General features: G+C 32.7%; 1 protein-coding gene across 2 annotated transcripts; it reads left to right on the forward strand.

Moving 5' to 3' along the window:
* The first annotated feature begins 563 nt into the window (after positions 1-563).
* Positions 564-18,689, forward strand: LOC144852865 (methionine synthase-like). 2 transcript variants are annotated; one of them, XM_078710893.1, is made up of 26 exons: positions 564-697; positions 1,005-1,075; positions 1,449-1,679; positions 2,390-2,479; positions 2,882-3,044; positions 3,949-4,115; positions 6,012-6,207; positions 7,257-7,466; positions 7,620-7,732; positions 7,980-8,120; positions 8,591-8,776; positions 8,976-9,155; positions 9,622-9,738; positions 10,306-10,446; positions 10,898-10,987; positions 11,385-11,483; positions 12,061-12,231; positions 12,502-12,670; positions 13,013-13,215; positions 13,559-13,736; positions 14,250-14,405; positions 14,751-14,947; positions 15,332-15,526; positions 16,102-16,203; positions 16,728-16,931; positions 17,681-18,689. In XM_078710893.1, the coding sequence occupies exons 3-26, from the start codon at positions 1,476-1,478 to the stop codon at positions 17,762-17,764; spliced, it is 3,756 nt and encodes a 1,251-aa protein (XP_078567019.1). In that variant the 5' UTR covers positions 564-697; positions 1,005-1,075; positions 1,449-1,475; the 3' UTR covers positions 17,765-18,689. The 2 variants fall into 2 exon arrangements, with proteins under 2 accessions (XP_078567019.1, XP_078567020.1); XM_078710894.1 differs by lacking the exon at positions 1,005-1,075 and having other exon boundaries at positions 577-697.
* Positions 18,690-20,198: the final 1,509 nt, after the last annotated feature.

Here is a 20,198-nt window from a genome sequence, read left to right on the forward strand (position 1 = left end):
AGTTTCATGTCTAGTTCTTTTTTAGAATGATACTACTAGATTCAGATTGGATTTATTAAGTCATTCATACATAGTACAATGATAATTGTTTTCTTGGCAGAAAAACACAAACAAAACAATACACACTCACATAATATCAACATGGAACTAACAACAACAACTGATCAAGCAATATAAAAACAACATACCTAATTAATGACCTATCTTTGAAACTCATTGTTGTGTAGTGTAATAGCGCTAGGTAAGAATGAAAATTTATGACGTTTATGTCTATTTGTTTTGTTACTATAAAGTGGAAAATAAGTTGTTGACATTTATGCTAAGCTCCATAAATGGTATACAGTATTTACGTACTCCAAATAATACCTCCTGTATATGTCTTTCCAGACGTTAATCTGTAAAATTCATAATTTCTTGTGTGGTGCATTTATGAACACCAAATAATACCTCTTTTATATGTACGTACAGCCGTTCAGCAGTGGTTTATAAATTAGATCATGCTTTGACCTTGACCTACCAATTTGGTTTATTGTTTATACCGCCGATTTCATCCATGCTTTTCATACGTGTTTCTTTTTTCCGTGCATCAACACACGATTTTTGATAAGAAGTTCAAGAGGTGCTAGGCTAGACATAGAAGCTTCTGTGGGCCTAAATATTTTTGTATGGTGAACTCACAGAAACATGAACTGTCCAGGTGAGTTTGTACTGTAATTTAATGAAGATTTGACAACCATAATTAAATATATGCTAGGCCTAGGCTAGTCAGGGAGGAGAGGTAGGCTAGGCTAGTTCATGCAGCTTACACCCGCCCGGTATACCACAAGGGCTAGCTGCTTGACCGGCTAGGGATTAACTAGGCCTATGCTTGGCTTAGCCAGTTCTATTACTACATGCTACCACAAACTAACTAGGGCCTAGCCTAGGCCTACACTGGTTATAAAAAGAAAACAATCTTTTATTTACAAGTGCCCCATTCATCGTCCAATTTTTTTAAATTTCAGTTAATTAAGATTTATATCTGGTGAAAACACAAAGGCAAGTCTCTAATAATTCAGCAATTCTTCAAAACAGGGTAAGTTCTAAATGTAGTAAGTTACACCAATAATATGTTGTCATGTAATTAATATTAATATATTGCTATATAGCCTTATGAAATAGGACGATGTCAATTGTAATATGTGTCTCTGTCATCTGTGTCTCTGTCGTCTGTCTTCAGTAGCCTAGAGAATGCACTTGTAAATTGTATGACACACTACAACCCCCTGGGAGAGGTGTGTTATTTTGTCTGATGTGCGTCATACCTTATGACAACCATGATGCACACATACAGCAAAAATATGAAAAATACTACTACACTAGTCTTTAAACAAATGAATATATTCCACTCATATTAAGGATCCTTTATTTTATAATATCAGTACTATACCTACTTGTCTCTCTTCTAGAGTCGTTGAGAATAAATATATATTAAAATGGGGGTCGAAATTGAGATTGCCAAGACACTGCAGGAGCGGATTATGATCTTCGATGGTGGAATGGGTACGATGATTCAGGCATTAAAATTTGATGAAAATGAGTTCCGTGGTGAGGAGTTTAAAAATCATCCCAAATCATTGAAGGGTAACAATGACCTGTTGTCTCTTACACAAGCAGATGCTATCTTAAAGATACATAAGGTATGATTGAACATTAAAAAATGCAGTGTCTAGTCGTAGATGTAATCCCCATGCTATACCTACGCCTAAAAAAAAAGAAGATATGTATGAGTTTCGAACCATAGTCTAACGCTACACAACATTAGTCTTTTATCTAACGCCATGTATATACTGTAGTCTGGAGATTTTATCTACGACTAAGCGTAGATGCAACCAGTTTGTTAAAAAAATAATATAATAAATTATTTGATTTTGTTGATTCCATAATGTGGCATTTGTTAATTTTATTAATGCAACATTTAAAAAAAATAAAACTAATTTGTGCATAGTGCTTTGACATCCGGAAAAATGGTTTTGACAATTTTGTGTACGGATAACAATTTCTTTCCTTTTTAAAATTAAAAAAATATATATATATATGAAAGGCAAGGAAAGACCAAATTGTAACAGTGTGCTATTTAAAATACATGTATGGTAATTGGTCAACCCAACAACGTAAATACTACAAATTACAATATCTAGACTATCTTTTGATATAAAAGGTCTAAAAAAACATTGGAAATCATGATATATTGCCTACTGTATGTCTGATTTTGTCAAGAACTCTAACCTGTGTCAGCAGCAACAACTTCTACAGTTTGTGTAGGTTCTTCTCCTCACTTGTAGTGGGGGTATCCTTAGTATCGACAGCTAATGTCTTGTAAGTCTATTTTCATTTTATCATATTTCAGGATTACCTACTAGCAGGTTCCGACTTTGTTGAAACAAATACATTTAGTGGAACCAGTGTGGCACAAGCTGACTATGGACTAGAACACATTGTAAGTTATTTATTTTATTTGAGTATAGGCCTACATGTCTACCCAGCAAAACCCTGCCAGCCTGGAGAGGAGATAGGCACCACTTGGAGATATGGTTTATGCATGTGTATCGTATCATGATGCTCGTACAACTACTAATTCCCCTATGGAAGGACTTAGTCCACTGTGTCTCATCTGCTACGCCCCTACGATCCTCTAGGTCATGGGACAACTAAGACTAGAACTGTACATCTGGAGATAGGCACCACTGGGAGATATGGCTTATGCCTGTGTATCATATATCATGATGCTCGTACAACTACTGTATCTCATCTGCTACGCATGGGGCAACTAGAACTAAAACATCTAGAATGAGGGAACTGTTTTTAAAGATTTTGTTTTATTATATTATTTCACTCACAGGTTTACCGATTAAATAAAGAATCAGCACAAATAGCTAAAAAGGCTGCAGAGGAAGTGACTAAAGAAACAGGTGTCCCACGCTATGTTGCAGGGGCTTTGGGACCGACTAATCGTACACTATCCATCTCACCATCTGTTGAACAACCAGAGTATAGAAACATAAGTATGTTTATTTATTGGATTCTAGTCCATATATGGACATGATGATGTCATATCACTACTATATTTGGGCATGTAACTACCATATTTGGCTGCATCACATTTGTTTGTCACATAAAGTTTGATAGTGTAGGCTTTAGACTTACTATATTTCTAGCTAACATTAAATGCTGATAAACCTTTATTTTGTCGAGTCGAGTTGTGAAAGCATGGGCGCTCCGCACACCATGTCAATATTCGAGGTTCAAGTCTTTCCTCGACGAGTCTCTCGATAAAGAAGACTTGAATTGAGGTTATCCTGGTGTACTGGTCCAAATTCAACTAAGCCCATTTAGTGGTAGTTCTACACTAAGGGGTGGCTTTAAGTTCTGTCTACACTATCAAACTAGTTTGACAAAAAAAGTATGATGTGCCCAAATATGGTAGTGATGTGCCCAAATATGGTAGTCATCATCATGTCCGTATATGGGCACATCACGTTTTTTTTGGTCACATAAAGTTTTATAGTGTAAACAGAGTTTTAGGGGAGATAAAAGTCCACTGCACTTTATTATGTAAAGCATTATAAGCAATTTACAGCATATTTATTATTCTAGAATCTGGTGGTAATTTTTTACTAGGCCATTTAGCACAGATTTTTGACCAGCAAATGTGATTTTATTAACAATTTTTATGCAAAGCTGGTATTAAATCAAACCCATATTTAGTATTCAAACAAATTATGAAAGATGTTTTTTTAAAAATATTTTTGAACTAATGAAATTGGGAAATTTGATGATAAAAATAATAATAATAATGAAAAAAGTGTTATTGTGAGGTTTTGAACACTATATTCAGAAAATAATATGAAATTTGATAATGTATAATAGTTTTAATATATTACTGTGTAATGTTTGTTTGTTTATTAGCTTTTGATGAACTAGTCAAGGCATACACAGAGCAAGCAAAAGGACTACTAGATGGCGGTTCAGATGTCTTACTCGTAGAGACTATATTTGACACACTTAATGCAAAAGCCGCCCTGTATGCTATCCAGTTGCTTTTTGAGAGTGAATACGAACCAGTTCCACTCTTTGTAAGTATAGTATAATAAATCTACTTTAATACAACCTATACAATTTCTTTCAGCTCAACTACACTAAATTTTTAAGTTTAAATAATTTATATGTCTCATCAAAGGGCAGTCAAAACCTAGTAGTTTTTATACATTTATATTTGTTGTTATTTTGTGTATTCTTATACATTTTGTATAAGAATTACTTATAAACTGCGTTGTTCAATAAAATGATTATTTATAGTATTGACCTTCACAAACTATTATCTTATAGGCATTATTACAGCTGTGTGGTATTGGTATTATTTATCTAGTAAAAATGGATATGATAATGCTGCAGTTATATAAAGATAAGAGTCACCCACAAGGGTAAAATCTCGGATATTCTAAATTTGTGTTTTTACTAAATTTTCAGTATATGCACATTTTATATTCTAAATGTTTTATCTGCAATCAGTGCAAAGGATACACTTACTAGATAGTGATTAGTTTCATTTTGTAGGAATCGTTTGTCATTAAATATTAGTATATATGTAGGCAAATCAAATCACTAGTTTAAAAACTACAAAGAAATTTAATTTGATATTAAAGCATGGACCTATACATTTAGTTTATAGATATTTGAATAAAGTACAGTAGACTAAATTGTACAGTAACTTAAAACATGGTGGTATCCAAACAATAAATGTCAAAACACAGGGAGGATTTGTTGTGTTACAATTTATAACCTTTGTGATGTAGTCATGCGTTACAAGGTCACAAGATGAATAAGTAAGAACAAATCATAATACACACGGCTGATTTTCTTGCCACTTTCAATTCAAAAACTTTGTATAGAGTTGAACATAGCACCATGTTACACCCTTTCTGCTTGAAAGATTCCATAATCTTCTACTGTAAACTTTCATAAATAGGCATTTGAAATTTACTGTAGTAATTAGGACAAAACTAGCAGCATAGCTGTTTTGATAGAATAAAAGAGCTCTACATTTTCATCCCCTAAGTAGTGTCTGTGCTGCCGGGTGTTTTAATATACATACGATCATTGGCAACAGAACTAGGGCTATGCTGTTCAATGTTGAACTGTGTTCGAAATATCTTAAATATTTTAGCCAGGTTACTTTAATAATAATGCCACATTTTTTCCTTACCACCACCGCAAGGTCCCTGAATAATAAAGTTGATGAATTTGAAGCTGTTCTTAAGCTCTGTCTACACTATCAACTTTATGTGAAAAAAAAAATTGATGTGAACATATATGGGCATGATGATGTCATATCACTACAATATTTGGGCATATCACTACCATATTTAGGCACTTTTATTTGTCGAACTAATTTGATAGTGTAGACAGCTTTTTTTTATGCGTTTTTTCACAAGTTTTTTTTTTTTGACAAATACTGTTGTTACATTTTTATACTGTATATTCTTTTTTTTTTAATGTTTAATACTAATAGCTTTTGATGTTTAACTTTCAGTTTTAAACATGTCTGTACATCACATGCAATTAAGTCTTCATCATTGCTTATTGTCATTTTAATAAAATGATATGAACTTATATTTGCAAATGTCAATACAGAAATACAGGGGGACAACTTTGGGACACAACATTTGCTTTTACTATTTGGTGTCCTCAGATTCGGGTTGGCCGTATTATTAAATGATATAGTTCCCCTTGGTTGTTTCATGGGAAAGTATCCCCTTAATAGAGGTGTCCCTTAATAGAGGTGTCCCTTAAATTCTTGGAACTGTATTTATAAAAAAAGCTATAAAAAGGTTATTATTTTTAATGTTTTTATTATTGTTTTTGTTTTCTTATATACACATATTTTCTTTGATAGATATTGAAATGCCACTGTATATGTATGTGTCAAGTTGTAATTTTCCAAACTAACTGATTAATATTTCCAAATTCAGATTTCTGGGACCATCGTTGACAAAAGTGGAAGAACTCTGTCAGGCCAGACAGGCGAGGCCTTTGTTATCAGTGTGTCCCATGTGAAACCAATGTGTCTTGGTCTGAACTGTGCATTAGGGGCCACTGAAATGAGACCATTTATAGAAGCCATTGGACTATTCACTCCCTCATATGTTATATGCTATCCCAACGCAGGTATATCTTTTATTGATTTACATTAAACAATATTGTACACCTGTTTCAAATATGATGTAATGTTTACACTTTGTAAATTAATACTCAAACAACAATGGAACATGATCTGAATTCCATTTTTTGACAGGATATGGATCTTTACCACTTGTAGACTATAAAGTATCTTGATTACAGGTCAACACAATTTTCTATGTCATGCAGTATATCATGCATTATATCATGCAGTAATCATCAGTATACCATCATGGAGTACAGTATATTGTGCATTATATCATGCCATCTATTTTGCAGTATATCATGCAATATATTGTGCATTATATCATGCAATATATTGTGCAGTATATCATGCAATATATTGTGCAGTATATCATGAAATATATTGTGCAGTATATCATGCAATATATCATGCAATATATTTTGCAGTATATCATGCCATATATTGTGAAGTACATCATGCAATATATTGTGTAGTTTATTGTGCAGTAAATCATGCAATATACCGTGCAATGCAATGTATCATGTAGTATATTATACCATAATCTCATGCAATATATCATGCAGTATATCATTCAATGAACCAGGTACTGTATCACGCAGTATATTGTGCAGTATATTATACATATCTCATGCAATATATCATGCAGTAAACCATGTAGTATATCATTCAATGAACCAGTTACTGTATCACACAGTATATTGTGCAGTATATTATACATATCTCATGCAATATATCATGCAGTAAACCATGTAGTATATCATTCAATGAACCAGGTACTGTATCACACAGTATATTGTGCAGTATATTATACATATCTCATGCAATATATCATGCAGTAAACCATGTAGTATATGATACAGTATATCATGCAATAAACCATGTACTGTATCATGCAATATATCGTGCAGTATATCATGCAATATACCATATAGTATGCCATTCAGTATATCATGCAGTATATTCATACCAAGCTTTTACCCATACCCTATTGAAACTAGAGTGTAATTGTACAAGCTGTAGCCATTTTCTAATAATTGTATTCCTTCTTCAGGTTTGCCAAATACTTTTGGAGACTATGATGAGACTCCAGAGATGATGTCCTCGCAGCTTGCTGAATTTGCTAAAGATGGCCTGTTGAACATTGTCGGAGGATGCTGTGGCACCACACCAAAACACATCAAAGCCATCAAAGAAGCAGTTAGCGTCTATAAACCAAGAGTTCCTCCTAAATCAGTTCATCCAGATGCTCTGATGACATCTGGTAAATATATTCAAGCTTCACTTGAATCTTTACAAAGGCAAAGGTCAAATATAGAGCACTTAATAATATTATCTGTATGAGTTTAGTTTTAGCTTGTTTTGCTGGTATTTGAATAGATCCACTGAGAACCTTTATTTTATTTCTTTATTTCAGGACTTGAACCAATGATAATGGAAAAAGACTTTTTATTTGTGAACATTGGTGAGAGGTGCAACGTAGCTGGTTCAAGACGGTTTGCTAAACTAATTGCAAACAATAAATATGAGGTACTGAGTTTTTCAAAATTAAATGCACTGGTGTTTGTCAACACAATGCTCATGTCTGGATTAGACTATCTACAGCAGTTTCCAAAAAAATATATTGAAAAATGGCTGCCATTTTTTATTATGCAAAATATGTTAGTTCCAAAAGGCCAGAAACATCCTAACATTGTTTTTGCCCAAACATTGGAAATGTTAAATCTTTGCACTGTATATTTCTTCAAATTGAAAATTTGAATTGCATTTTTCATAGGATGCGCTGAGTGTGGCTAAATCTCAGGTTGAGTTAGGAGCTCAAATTCTTGATATTAATATGGATGAGGGTATGTTGGATGGTTTGAAAGCAATGAATAAGTTTATCAATTTAATAGCATCAGAGCCTGATATCAGCAGGGTAAGTCGCTTGGACATTATTATTTCAATGATAGTTCCCTTGGAATAATTTTGAAGCATTAATATCTTCCTGAAGGGAATTATTTTCCAATAGTATCCAGTAACAGTGACGTCTGAGTATAGTATCACAAGCCATTCAGTATTTAGTTCTATTGCATGGTAAAAATTCTATTTAATGGTTCTATTGTATGTTCATGTAAACATTTTGATAATGTGCAATGCAAGGCTGCTGATTATTGCATGTTTGAAAACCAACATTGTCTATAACTGTTCTACTTGTAAATGTAAATGAGGAATAACCTGCAACTTGCAGCCTACTGGACTGAATTGCGCACAGGTGTGGTTGACACATACCACATCTTTCTTCTCCCCTAAGGATCCCTCCGTGTCGAGTGCTGCCACCAAACGGCCCCTGTCATTCTGTCCACAACCAAAATCTAAGCATACATAACTTTTTACCTACTTTTACAGGTCCCTCTTTGTGTGGATTCGTCAAAGTTCCAAGTTGTAGAAGCAGGGTTGAAATGCACACAAGGAAAATGTATTGTAAATAGTATAAGTTTAAAAGAAGGAAAGGCTGATTTTATTGAAAAGGCTAGAATTATAAAACGACATGGGGCTGCTGTAGTTGTAATGGCATTTGACGAAGTTGGACAGGTAACAATCTCATTAAAATCACTTTTTAGCTGATTAATGATGATAGATTATTTATACAGATGTGTACAAAACCTTTAAAATTAAACTTAATGCCATTATTCCAGAATGGATATCCCTTCCAAGTTTATAACCTGTAAACAGTAATACAGACAAAAATAGTGTTTTAGTCATAAGTTATTTAATTTACTTTTTTTGGCAGGCGGCTGACAGCCAAAGAAAGATTGAAATATGTACACGTTCATACAACATACTGGTGAACGAGGTCGGATTTAACCAGAATGACATCATATTTGACCCCAACATTCTGACGATAGCAACTGGTATAGAGGAGCACAATACATATGCTATAGACTTTATAAATGCATTGAAAGAGATTAAGGTAAGATTAACATTATTTAAGGTAAATACACACAAGACATATGGAAAGCCAAATCCGCCAAAAAATACATAATACATACATATTATTTTCATACCCATTACCCACTATTAAAATGGACAATTTTATTGACATTTTCTGCGCATCTTTTTTTTCGCGACTACGTTTTTGTGGATGTTTATTCTGCAAATACGTTTTTATGTGTGTTTTTAGTTTGTAATAGTATGTTGTATGCGTGCATTTGTATTTTTGGTTGCTCTCACCTTGTCTTTGTACGTTGTGTGTTTGTATTAGTACGTTGTGTGTTTGTAATTGTACTTTTTCCGAATTTGACATTCCATTTGGCAGCTGAAATGCATATACATCATAATGCAAATTGATCAATAATGGAAATTGAATATTATGTTATATTATGGTAATGTGACATTTATTTCTCATTCTCATAACCATGCCTGTTAATCTTTTATAGAGAACGTTACCAGGAGCTCGCATCAGTGGTGGACTGTCTAACTTGTCATTTTCATTCCGTGGAATGGAAGTTGTTCGTGAAGCCATGCATAGTGTGTTCCTATTCCATGCTATTAAGGTACATTGTGGCAATTATAACTCTAATTGCCAGTGACTATTATACAGATATTGCCTGTTTAGAGGTTAAATATAAGATTTTACATCCCCGAAGCGAAGCGCTGAGGGAAATATATTTCCTCCAACAAAATTTCATTCTCAAGGGGTTATCAAATTTTATATTAAAGGCGATATCTGTTATATTACGTAGCCAACAACAAGTTGAATATCTACTGCTGGGTCGGGTGTAGCTAGGCCTCCTTTGTAATAAGCCTGCCTAGTTAGGCGTTGCATTCACCTTACCATGGGAAGAATAACATACAGATAATTACTAATTAAACAATGGATTATCTAAATTACTTAAAACAATGGAATATCTAAAATAACATCAATTTTTATTTGTGTGTGAAAATGTTGGGCTTTACATTATAAATATATAAAATTCAATTCTTCCTATCAACAGTATTCATTTCCTTGTGTTTCTGCTAATATACAATAAAATATGTACAATTTACTATTTAAAAAAAAGATATAAATATATAACCACCTTTTCTAGTATGTTAAAATGTACTGTTGATACTATCTTTAGGCTGGTATGGATATGGGCATTGTCAATGCAGGTAATTTACCAGTGTATGATGATATCAATCCAACTTTACTCCAACTCTGTGAAAGCCTTATATGGAACAAGGACCCAGATGGCACAGAGAAACTACTAGCTTACGCACAAGTAAGTTCAAATGCATGTTTTACTTTACTGCTCAATGGCTTGGCTTAATACAGTGTAATTTTCATTTATGTACATTAGTACAAAGGTGAAGTAATAAAGTAAAACTAATCAGTGTTATAATATATGCAATATAGTAGAAGAGGACACCTTTAGTACCCAACAAATTGTTCACTTAATAGGAGTTCTATTGTAAAGCTCTGGGTACATTATCAAACTAGTGTCATGTGCTCAAATATGATAGTGGATGCCCAAATATGGTAGTGATATAACATCATCATGTCATGTTTTTCTTCATAAAGTTTGATAGTGTAGACAGAGCTTAATATATTATAATACAGATAAGAAAGGCCTTTTTTTGATAGTTTAACTGGGTCAAATCATTCAGTGCTTTGATAAAGATATGTGTTTAAAATATAGAATTATAGTAAGATAACAAACATTATTATTTCAGACTTTAGGAAGGGGGGCCAAAAAAGTGGTTGAAGACAATGAATGGAGAAATATGCCAGTAGAGAATAGATTAGAACATGCATTAGTCAAGGTAATTATCCACACCTACTCATTTTAGCCTTATATCATTAAGGGCCTGTTCAGACCTATGGAGTTATGCTTTCATATCATATTAAGTACAACACCATAGGTCTGAACCAGGAAAAGATTAGTGGAAGCCACCTCTTACAACACTAATCATTCGTTCGTTACAACAGCTCAAGGTACAAGATTAGTGAATGACGCTTACGATACGAAAGTCGTGCATCAATGATTTTGACCTCTAACCAACCACTCTGTGGATCTGAACATACCCTTAGTATTGCCATCTTGTTAACATGAACTTTTAAACAAACCATTATTTATGCCTACAGTACACATCTTTAATGAAATTATTTGTACCATTATATTAAACTGTTGGTTTAACTTGGTTCTTTTTTATCTTGCAGGGTATTGACAAATATGTGGTTGAGGACACTGAAGAAGCTCGTTATGATAAGACCAAATATCCACGACCACTAAATGTCATCGAGGGTCCACTGATGAAGGTCGAGCATAAATTTTTATTACGTTACTTTTTCAGCTCCTTCTTTGGGACACCCTTATTGAGAAAACCTGTATTAAAGGGACACTTACCTGAACTAGAAATATAAGTTTAACACTATGACCAATCCATATGAATGAGACACTTTATTGGGTGTCCACTTAATAGGGGTACTACTGTAATAATAATAATCTATTTTATCAAAATGCCTATCCTAAAAAACTAGGCTTCCACTAGGAAGCAAATACGTAATGTAATACATTGACCAATCAAAGTGAACGATCATACTTTTTTCATTATTTATTGGTCAAATTATTTTGTACCTACTGTACTTGCATTCTAGTGAGACCCAAGCTTTTGATGTGAATATGTGTATAACCATAACATGGTCTATTTATGAAGGTTTGCATGGAGAAATCAATATGAGTTTGCGGTACACCACATGTATATAGCTCTGAAAAGAACTGTTGAGTTTCTTGACATTTCGATCAATATACTTCATATAACATGGTCATCGTCCATCCTCATCTTATTAACTAATTTTTGTTCTCAATGTAATCAATATTTTCACAATTGTTTAGGGGATGAGTATAGTAGGAGATTTATTTGGGGCAGGTAAGATGTTTTTACCGCAAGTCATCAAGTCTGCAAGAGTAATGAAAAAGGCTGTTGGTTATCTTATACCATATATGGAGAAAGAAAAGCAAGAGATGTTAAAAAACCAAGAAGGCGGTGAAGAAAAATCACTAGAGGTATTTGTTCAATAATTTGATGATGTGATTTATAAAAATTTACATTTAGAATTATGTTTATTTGAATGTTGGAGCCAATAACTATATACATAGACAGTAGATTCATTAGAAATAGTTGTCATTATTTACTCTCAGCTAATTTGCATACTCATTAAGTTAATCATTCTATTGTTTGTCACAAAACTTTGACATACTTTGTACCAAATACTAGATACAAATTTTAAAAAGACGACCCAGCCAATAAATTTGTTAGTATTTATTTTCTTGCAGGATTTAAACAATGGGACCATTGTTATTGCCACTGTAAAAGGCGATGTACATGACATAGGAAAGAATATTGTTGGTGTGGTCTTAGGATGTAATAATTACAAGGTCATTGACCTAGGGGTCATGACCCCTTGTGATAAGATCCTGAAGACTGCAGTAGAGATGAAAGCAGGTAGGTAATAAGTACTGTAATATGTAGATGTGTACATTTGCCAGTACTGAATACTTGAACTGAAAAGATTTGAGTGGTACAGAATCCATGAAAATGCAATGCACTTATGTATCCCACAATACAATGCAATTATATGTATCCCACAATACAATGCACTTATATGTATCCCAAAATACAATGCACTTATATGTATCCCACAATACAATGCACCTATATGTATCCCACAATACAATGCACTTATATGTATCCCACAATACAATGCACTTATATGTATACAATACCAAATTTTGAACTGAATGATGTGTGGCAGAACAAACAGAAAATAATGTTTATAAACTTCAGATATTGTGGGGTTGTCTGGACTTATTACGCCGTCACTAGATGAAATGATTCATGTTGCCAAGGAGATGGAAAGACTGGGAATGAAGTTACCACTACTTATAGGTGGCGCTACAACGTCTAAAACCCACACAGCTGTGAAGATCGCACCTTGTTATTCTAACCCAGCAATACATGTTTTAGATGCTTCAAAAAGTGTTGTAGTCGTAAGTAATGTCTGTAATTTTGTGTGTATGGATAAAGGATAATGTTTTTCCCCAATTGGCACAAATAAAAACTAGGTCATTCCAAAAGGCAGCATTTATTATATGGCCTGTAACAGTACAGGCTACACTCACCAGCCTTCGATTACACAATATTGTAAACATTTGCTGCCATGTAATAGAACCATTAAATAGAACCATACAATAGAATCATTAAATAGAACCATTAAATAGAACTTTTACAGTGCAATAGAACTTGAATACTCAATGGCATATTATACAAAATCAACATATGACACATAAAATGACAAAGATACACTCAGATATAATTCTTTCTCTTGTCTAGGTTTCGTCATTATTAAAAGAGCTTGATAAACAGGAATTCTTTGAAGAGATACAAGAAGAATATGAAGAGATACGTGAAGATCACTACGACTCCTTGAAAGACCGACACTTCTTCACGATGGATGAGGCACGGAAAAAGAAGTTCCCAATTGACTGGAAAAATCCAGACACCAAACCCAGTAAGTTTTGTATGAATATTTTTTCCCAACATGTTAAGGCAAAAATCATGAAAAATGCTTAATTTGAAAATAAAAAGTTAATTATTTTCTTTGATAAAGAACATTCTAGATAACTTTCCTAAATACTAACAAAAGCTCTGTCTACACTATCAAACTAGTTTGACAAAAAAGTGTGATGTATCCAAATATGGTAGTGATAGCCCCAAATATGTCATGTCATTATATGGGCAAATCACATTTTTTCACATAAAGTTTGATAGTTTAGACAAGGCTTTATACTTAACGCTCTAAGTAATCACTCGCACTATAAATAGAAAAACATGTGACACCAATGAGTTGTTGAGTTTCTCAACGTTTTGATCAATATACTTTTCTCACTCCTGAGGATGATCAAAGTATATTGAATTGTCAAGAAACTTGACAGTTCTTTTCATTTCTTTTCTTTCATTTCACTATATATACGTGGTGTACCCCAAATTTTATATCAACAAGATGGTACTTTATTTATTTTAGTGAAGCCCATGTTTATTGGAGTAAAAGTGTTTGCAGACTATGACATCAGTCGCTTGGTATCATACATTGATTGGAAGCCTTTCTTTGACGTCTGGCAGTTACGAGGAAAGTATCCAAACCGTAATTACCCCAAAATATTCAAAGACAAAACTGTGGGTAAGTAAGAATCAATCTTTTAACTCATGAAAATATTCTGCCTATTTCATTCATTTATAATTTTAATTTATTAATACATTAATAATAATCCTATACAGTAAGTAAAAATAGTGGGTGTGTCATAAGGCAAATGATCATTTTATATTCAATTCACTTCATTGAATGAAACAGTCAATCTTTTGAATCATGAAAATATTCTACCTATTTCATTCATAAACATTTACTATTTGTATATTTCTCCTATACAATATTTGTCTTTGCATAAATTTATAAGATTTTCCGTATAGCTAAAAACAGAGTTTATTTCTGTTGCTCAAAAGATAACCAAAAAATGTATTTATTAAGGTGAAGAGGCACAAAGGGTATTCAATGATGCACAGACAATGTTAAAGCGCATCATTAGGGAAAAACTGTTGAAGGCTACTGGCATTGTAGGTTTCTACCCAGCTCATAGTGTTGGCGACGATATACAAGTGTTCACAGATGATGAGATGCCACGACAAGAAGATCCCAAAGCTGTTTTTTATGGTCTTCGACAGCAGGTGAGACAAGGAGAGATTACAGCTAGTTCTCAAAATAAGTGAAACATTTTTGTTAAACAGAGTGGCTTGTAAAATTCTTATATTGTGGGAAAAATTCCATATTGTATGAAAAATTAACACGTTCTAGTGGTAGAATAAGCCTTCACGGATAAGGACTATAAACTGTAGGTCTAGTGTACACAAAACCTAGTAGGGGTTACCTCGGTGTGCTAGCTCACACAACCACTGTTGTGGACAGACGAATGAGAGCTAGAATTGGCAGCACTGACATGACATTGAGTTGAAAAGTGTAACATCTAAGCCCACAGCTCCATCAGCAATGATCTTTGGAATGGCGTTATATAATTGAAAATATTATTAAATAGGAACAAATTTTTATTGTAGGCTGAGAAAGATTCTGGGCCATATACATGCCTGTCCGATTTCATTGCACCTGCTGAGACTGGCGTTGCAGATTACATCGGAGCGTTTGCTGTGTCCGTTGGATTCGGTACAGATGAACTGTGTCAACAGTACGAACAGGATTTTGATGACTATAGCATTATCATGGCCAAATCTTTAGCAGACCGTTTGGCAGAGGTGAGGATTTAGCAGGAATCGAGCTTGTGATTTTTGGAAACTCTTGTCATTAATTAAGGCCTATACTTTGGAGTGTATCAGAGCCAACATTTTTAGGCACCACAGCAAACATTACAAAAAACAGCTCCACTCCCAAAATCTTGTAATGAGGCTTTGTTTATGTAGAGCATCTTGTGTGTATGTTTTGAACAGGATTGCCATCTTTAAGAAGGATAGTGAATGAATTCGCTACGGTTATCTTTGGCCATATGCTAAATTGAGAATAAGAACATTACAACCTTTTATCATTGGTGCTGCGCATCGAGAATTTTTATAACTACTACAAAAACCCTAAAATTAGATTCGCTAAACATAATGAACGCCCACCTACATTCAATACAAGATATTATATACGATGTAGACAGTTTGAACCATGCTCTGTCAGAAGAATTCAGTTGTACAATGACAGCCCAGACAGTTCCTTACACGTGAATAGAATTGTGAATATTTCACCCATGTTTATTTTAATTCCCCTGGACTATAACTGCTTTAAACAGAAATTTAAAATTATAAATATAATTCTATTTAATTTATAGGCGTTTGCAGAAGAATTACATGAAAGAGTTCGGAAAGAGTTTTGGGGTTACAGTTCAGATGAATCCCTTGATTCTAAAGACTTGCACAGTATTAAATATGCTGTAAGTATACCATTCAATATACTGTACTTTTCCATTGTGCTATTGCAGAATTGCAAGACCACATATTTGTAAATAGAAAGCCAGAGAAAATTAGTAATAGTATTTCCGGTGACATTTTAAAGATGTATAGTCCCCCTGAAAAATAATTTTTACAATTTTTTTTGTTGAATATGCCATTTTAATGTCACATAATAGTTATCCACTTTAACAAAAAATTGGATCTAAACAAAATTTATTTACCTGAAAAAATTGTAATTTAAAGCAGAAAAATGATCAAATTGGCTGCAATGGATTTTCGTAGAATTAAACAATTTATTTTTTTATAAGTGAAAACATTAGTTTTTTTTCTATAGAAGTGATTAACTTTATTAAAACTAATTAAAAATAACCTAATCAAAGTCTCATTTAATTAATCATGTTTTTGGTGGACAATACATCTTTAACCAAATGTTAGTTAATGTTTAAAATTAATGACCTCATATTTGTACCTAGAATGTTTGTGACACTTTATTCATTTGTTTTAGGGTATACGACCAGCTCCAGGGTACCCAAGCCAACCAGACCACACAGAGAAATTGACAATGTGGAAACTAATGAACATTGAGAAGAACACTGGTATTAAGCTCACCGAATCTTTAGCAATGGATCCAGCGGCATCCGTGTCTGGCTTGTACTTCTCTCACCCGCACTCTCATTATTTCTCAGTTGGCAAGATTGCTAAAGACCAGGTAAGGGAAACTGACTTAAATTGTCAGCCAATTACACTTTGTTCCCAATAGAAATGCAATGCAAGGATGTAGACACAACACAAGTGAGTTGACCAATGACATGCAACAGTTCAAATAATCCATCGCTTGTGATTGGTCAAATCACTTAAGCTAGAGTGTGAACCAAGCAATATTTGTTACATTTATTCTTGCTGACGTGTACAGTTGACCGCTTTGGTTCAGAAAAAGTTGGTTTACAACTTTTTTGTGGACTTCTCAACCTTGTTATTCAGTACTGTATATTATATACGTTAATATATACTGAATATTGTGTGGTTGGTTTGTGAACTGGTGAATCTTATATATTGTGTGGATTATATTGGAGTTTATTTTCTTAAAAATGTATTGTCCCCCAAAAACATGAAAAATAAAGATTAATAAAATCATACTTTGAATATATTATTTTGTAATTTTAATAAAGTTAATCACTTGCGTAGAAAAAAAAACCAGAAAAAATGAATGTTTTCACTTATAAAATGACAAAATAAATGGTTAAATTCAACCAAAACCCCATTTGCTTTAAATTACATTTTTTTTTTTTCGATCCAATTTTTGGATTATTAGCCTAGGTGATAATAAAATGTCATATTCAACAAAAAATTGTTTAAGAATTAATTTTTTAGGTGGACAATACATCTTTAACTGAATTGGGGGTTTTTTTTACAACACCATATAAAAATAACAATATTATATAATTACTTGTTTATTAGGTTATAGATTATTCTACCCGGAAGAAGATGAATACCAGCGAAGTAGAGAAATGGCTTCGGCCGATTCTGTCGTACGATACATAACCTCAGGACCGAGTGATATTCCAATTCTCACCATTTTAAAGAACAATATTTTAAAACATAAAGGTAGTGTAAAGATATGGTTAGTAATTGCAAGATTAATTATTTATGGTTTTATTTAATACACTAATTATGTTAGTAAGTTTATTCCATGTTAATCAAGGGAAAACAAATCACTGTACTAATTTTAAAACTTGTTACCATAACACCATTCAATTTAACTTAACATTTAATAATAATAATATAAATCATTTATATCGCACCAATTCCAAAAAGTTGATGAAAGACACATTGTATCCTAAATTTTATGAAATAAATGAGTTTTTAGATTAATTTAAAATGAGTCAAAGGTGGTGAAAGTTTGATAAAAGGTGGGCGTTTGTTTCAAACAGAGAAAGCAACAAAAGAAAAGGCGCATCCACCGTAAGTCTTAGTTAAAAATAAGGAACAGATAGCAATGTCAGATGAGCGAAGGTGACGAAATGGAACGTATCAAGGAACAAGTTGGGTGATATAAGATGGACGAGGAAATATAAAGTTTTAAATGTTAAAACAAGGTTCTTTCATATATTGTTTATATATTAAACTTTATATCTACAAGGTTCTTTCAACTGAAAAAGATAACACAAAAAATAAATATTAACAATGACAATTAGCCAAAAAAGTAAAAACAGTTAAAACATGAAATTATTCTAACTAAAGAAATAAATATTTTAGACTATGGAAGAAAACTTAAAATATTGATCCGACATAGACGATGATAAATTAAATGTATACATTATTAAATCGGTTGAAAGATTGTAGGTCACATGATATTAAATAAATGTTCTATTGAACGTCATCGAAAGTGCTAAGTAATTTCGGTTTTTTGTATTCATTTTTTTTATTTATATTAAATAATTTAATTCAATAAAAAAATGAAAATTTGTTCTATTTTCACCTCATAAAATTATTTGCACCATTGCACTCATAAACATTCTAATAAACTCTGTTATTTTTATTTTGTAAATATCGATATATGTTTTTTACTGGTTTAAAGAACCGGTGCTATTGCCGTATATACGTATACACTGCTGAAGCTTAGGACGTAAGCGGAACGCAACTGATTTACCCAATCAAAATCGATGAATTATCCGAACTGTCTGTTGCTTGTCATTACGTCCTTGCGTCAAGTCTGCCCTAATATCCACAGTCAAATTTGCCAAAACTATGTATGTGGACTTGCCGTATATACGGTAATACCACGTTGAAACACCGGTTCTCATCAGATCACTGAAGTTAAACAACGGTCATGGTTGTGGACTAGAACCTGGATGGGAATACCAGGACCTTGAAGAGGTTAGTCCAGCGTATATAACATAATTTCATATGTACAATATTTTCAAAGTTATGCGATTTTATGAAGTTCAAAGGTCAATAATGTTAGAATAGGCCATTTTTTGTAAATTAGACTAAATATAAATATGTAGTTTCTGAACAGTTTGAGCCATATTGTGTGTCTCTCAGATTAGTGGTTGCTAAGATATGATAAATCAAGGTCAAAGGTTAATAATGTTAGAATCCGCCATTTTTTGTAAAAACATGCCATTAGACTGGATATAAATGTGTAGTTTCTGAACAATTTAAGCCCTAATTTGTATATCTCCGATTAGTGGTTGCTGAGATATGATAAATCAAGGTCAAAGGTCAATAATGTTAGAAATGGCACTTCCATTCATTTTTGGACAAACTTTTTCATTAAAGTGAATATAAAAACATATATTCTAACGATTTTAACACCATAATTAAGAGCCATTGTCTGTAAGAATCAAAGAAATATCAAAAATAGTGGCAGACTCAAAAAAATGGATTTCTTTCAAATTTTGCACATGGCTATATATGTGTTGAGAGAAATCAAATATGAAGTATTTTTTATTTCACACATATATTTCCATGGCAACGGCCAAATTTGTGTTTTTGACAAATTTTGTCCTTTTTTAAGGTTTTTTAAAATGGATATTGGTACTACTTTGATGAACGATATTTTTGTTTTGTTCATTTAATTATAAAAAATAATTAGTGTATGCATAATAACAATGCATTGTGTACCTGTTTCATATTTTTTTTAAATTTTTGATTTCATACTTTGGGAGATACCATTTATTTAAAAAGGGGTGTTTTTCACTTTTTTTAAATTGTTAAATGCAACTAAACTTTACTTCACCATAACGCCCAAAGTGGTGTATTTTTTTAGCTGATTTATTAGAAATAGGTAGTTCTAATGTTTAATAATTGATTTCTAAAATAAAATACTGGGGTAATTTAAAAATCTACAAGCAGTGTTGCGAGAAACATAGGCATTTTTATAAAAAAAAAACATGGTATATTAGTAAAAACATTTTATTTTCTTTGATTATCTGATTTGAAACTCATTGGTCAGAAAAATTCTTAATGTTTT

The sequence above is a fragment of the Antedon bifida genome, chromosome 9 (assembly GCF_963402885.1).
Source record: "Antedon bifida chromosome 9, ecAntBifi1.1, whole genome shotgun sequence".
NCBI lineage: Eukaryota > Metazoa > Echinodermata > Crinoidea > Comatulida > Antedonidae > Antedon > Antedon bifida.